The sequence below is a fragment of the Tupaia chinensis genome, unplaced genomic scaffold (assembly GCF_000334495.1).
Source record: "Tupaia chinensis unplaced genomic scaffold, TupChi_1.0 Scaffold000659_1, whole genome shotgun sequence".
NCBI classification, from domain to species: domain Eukaryota; kingdom Metazoa; phylum Chordata; class Mammalia; order Scandentia; family Tupaiidae; genus Tupaia; species Tupaia belangeri.
Window position 1 is genome coordinate 403,467 of NW_006160181.1, and position 3,259 is coordinate 406,725.

General features: G+C 45.5%; 1 protein-coding gene across 1 annotated transcript in view; it reads left to right on the forward strand.

Annotated features, from left to right (window-relative positions):
- NUP210L (nucleoporin 210 like) overlaps nucleotides 1-3,259 on the forward strand; it is a 169,517-nt gene that overhangs the window by 156,814 nt on the left and 9,444 nt on the right. Inside the window, exon 35 of the mRNA XM_006159801.2 lies at nucleotides 1,629-1,778. Within this exon, the coding sequence (XP_006159863.1) occupies nucleotides 1,629-1,778 (150 nt within the window). The remainder of the gene's footprint in view (nucleotides 1-1,628; nucleotides 1,779-3,259) is intronic.

Here is a 3,259-nt window from a genome sequence, read left to right on the forward strand (position 1 = left end):
CCCTTCTCTTCCATTCTCCTCTCCGGATCTTGGGCACGCACACACATGTGCCCAGCATGAGTTTAAGCCACCAGGTCTGGGACTCAAACCGCAGTCAACTACACGGGAGTCCAGCGACATAGCCATTATACCAACTGCTGGTCTCAAATAGTTATTCTTTTTCCAAATATTTATTTTATTACATTCTTCAATGTTCTTTGTTTGTCTCCACACTGAGATTTTACAGAATGCTTTGCAGTTCTTTGTATAATGTAAAATGGACACCTCTGAAAGACACCCCGGCTACAAGAAGCCAGTTCTTTCTAATCCAACTGGTGTTTCTCATCCCTTCTTTCAATATCAAACTCAGATTCAAAGTTGCTTCTTTCTGAGGACTGCCAGTCTTCTATTTCCCTTGGATTTGGCTCTTCTTTTTTTTTTTTTTTGGAGAGATTTTCACTGTAGGGCACGTGCGCTCGCCAGACAGACAGAGAGAGACATAGAGACAGAAAGCGAGAAATCACCCCCCAGGGGGGATGGTCACGCCACAATCCCTTCTCCTCCATTCTCTCAGGATCTTGGGCACGCACGCACACGCGCCTGGCGTGAGTTTTAAGCCACCGGGTCCGGGACACGAACCACGGTCGACTACGTGGGAGTCCAGCGACATAGCCATTACGCTAACTGCTGGTTCCCGGATTTGGCTCTTCTGTAGACTTGCAAGTGCCAGACTACCTGGCTCAGAAATGTCGTCCTTACTGGGTATTTGGAAACAGGGCTGCTTTTGATTTCTATGCTACCCCAAATGAATGAGTCCAACCAAAGGTACCATAACAACCAGAACCTTGTAGTCTCTCCAGAAGTTCTGAAAGCTCACAGTAATGCAGCACTGGTGTACCTCAGGGAATGGTCCCGCCAATATTCCTTTTCCTTCATTTCTCCCTCCTTTTCAGGATTTTGGGCATACATGTACACAGGCCCAGCATCTCAAGCCACCAGGTCCAGGATTCAAACTGCATAGCTGGCCATGTGGGATCCAGAAGCCTTAAAACTGCATCATGGGTTGCCCTGCCCACCGCTGCCAGCAGGCCCCAAAGGCCGAACCTCCGGCTGCTGCCACTGCAGATCCCCTAGTAAAAGAAATCATTCTTAAAAAAAAAAAAAAAAAGGAAGACACGTGACAGAAAGAGAGAGGGCAACTGAGAAAGTGAGACAGCAAGCCATCATGTCCGGGACTCGAACTGCTGTCCACCATGTGAGAGTCTAGTGCCTAAGCCACCACACCACCTGCTGGCCCCATCTTGCTTGTTTTTTTTTTAATGATACCAAATTGCCTCTCTATAATGGGCTCTACTTTTACAAATTCTGGTTTTGTTTTTAAGTTTATTTCTTCCTTGAATGAGAGAGACAGAGAGAACAGAGAGACAGGTGCCCCCAATGGGTCTTCACACCATGAACCACTCCATCTTCAGCCAACCCTCAATTATGGGCATACATGGACCTGGCTTGTTCAGGAAGGTCTTCGGACAGGAACATGGAAGCTATCACATGGGTCAGCCTCCCAGAACGTTTTTACCGGTATGCTACCATCCAGCACCCTCCTTTTACAAATTCTTGTTAGTGATATTTACCTCTTTTCTGTTTATTAGGATCCTGTACCCAAAATCAGGCCTCGGCCATTACAAAGGTACTTCTCCCAGAGACCCTCATGCTGTGCCATGTACAGTTCAGTAATACTTTGCTAGACATTCCAGCAAGTAAAGTCTTTCATGTCCGCTCAGATTTTAGCATGGAGAAAGGTAGGTTCTACCAGCTGAATCTGGTTTCCCCTTATTTTCCTATTTGTACAACTGTTTATTCTTACTGGATTGCATTTATAGTTTCCAGTTTCATCTGATATGTAATAATCAACCTTTTTGTTCAACCTATTGTGCAACTTTTAACACATGCCCCCCAGAACACCCTGTGCTTTTCTATTATAATTTACTATTTTCTTTATTAGTCCCCATTGTTTCTGGATGGGTCTGGATTTTGCTTGTTCTTTTTTTTTTTTGGAGAGGTTTTTTTCGCTATAGGGCGCGTGCGCTTGACAGACAGACAGACAGACAGAGACATAGAGACAGAAAGCAAGAAATCACCCCCCCAGGGGAGATGGTCACGCCGCAATCCCTTCTCCTCCATTCTCCTCTCGGGATCTTGGGCACGCACACACACGCGCCCGGCGTGAGTTTTAAGCCACTGGGTCCAGGACGTGAACCGCGGTCGACTACGTGGGAGCCCAGTGACATAGCCATTACGCTAACTGCTGGTTCCCCTGGATTGTGTTCTTTCATCCCCAGCATATAGCACAGTGTTTGAATGTTTGTTCTTGAACTGAAGGATATTCCAAGCAAAAGAACAGTATTAATATAAGTAGAAAGTACAAATAAGCATAACTTCAAGAAAACTTATCTAAATCAAATGGTTTAAAATGAAAGGATTCATGTCAAATCAACTGGAGTATGCAGATAGTAGTAGTATACATTAGAGGCCTGTGAGAGGGCCTCTAATCCTAGGCCTGGCAGTTTGAATGGTATGGGTAATTACTGAATGGTATGGGCAGCCACTGAAGGTTCATTCATACCAATGAATACCTAATATAATACCTGGTACCAGGACAGGAATTGAAATTATGAAGAGGACTAACACTTTTTAGAGGTTTTTTGCCATAGGGCACATGTGTTTTCGAGAGAGAGACAGAGACAGAGACAATGAGAAGGAAAGTGAGAAATCACCCCCCACCCCCACCCTCCACCCTCCTACCCTCGGTGATTGCTACAGTGCAATCCCTTCTCTTCCATTCTCCTCCCAGGTTGTTGGGCATGTACACAAATGCATCCAGCATGATTTTCAAGTCACTGGGTCCAGAACTCAAACAGCAGGCGGCCACGTGGGAGTGCAGCCATGTAACACCTCCACCACCTGCTGGCCCCATGATTCACTTTTTTCAGCATGAGAGAAGTTTGTTTTTGTTTTTTGTTTTTTGGGTTTTTTTTTTTTTTTTTTTTTGAGAGAAAAAGAGATTTTTGCTATAGGTTGCGTGCACTTGTCGGAGAGATAGAGAATCACCACCCGGGGGAATAGCCACACCACAATCCCTTCTCCTCCATTCTCCTCTTGGGCACACACGCACATATGCCCAGCGTGAGGTTTAAGCCACTGGATCCAAGACTTGAACCACAGTCGATTACATGGAAGTCCAGCAATGTAACCATTACGCCATCTGCTGGTCCCTTTTTTT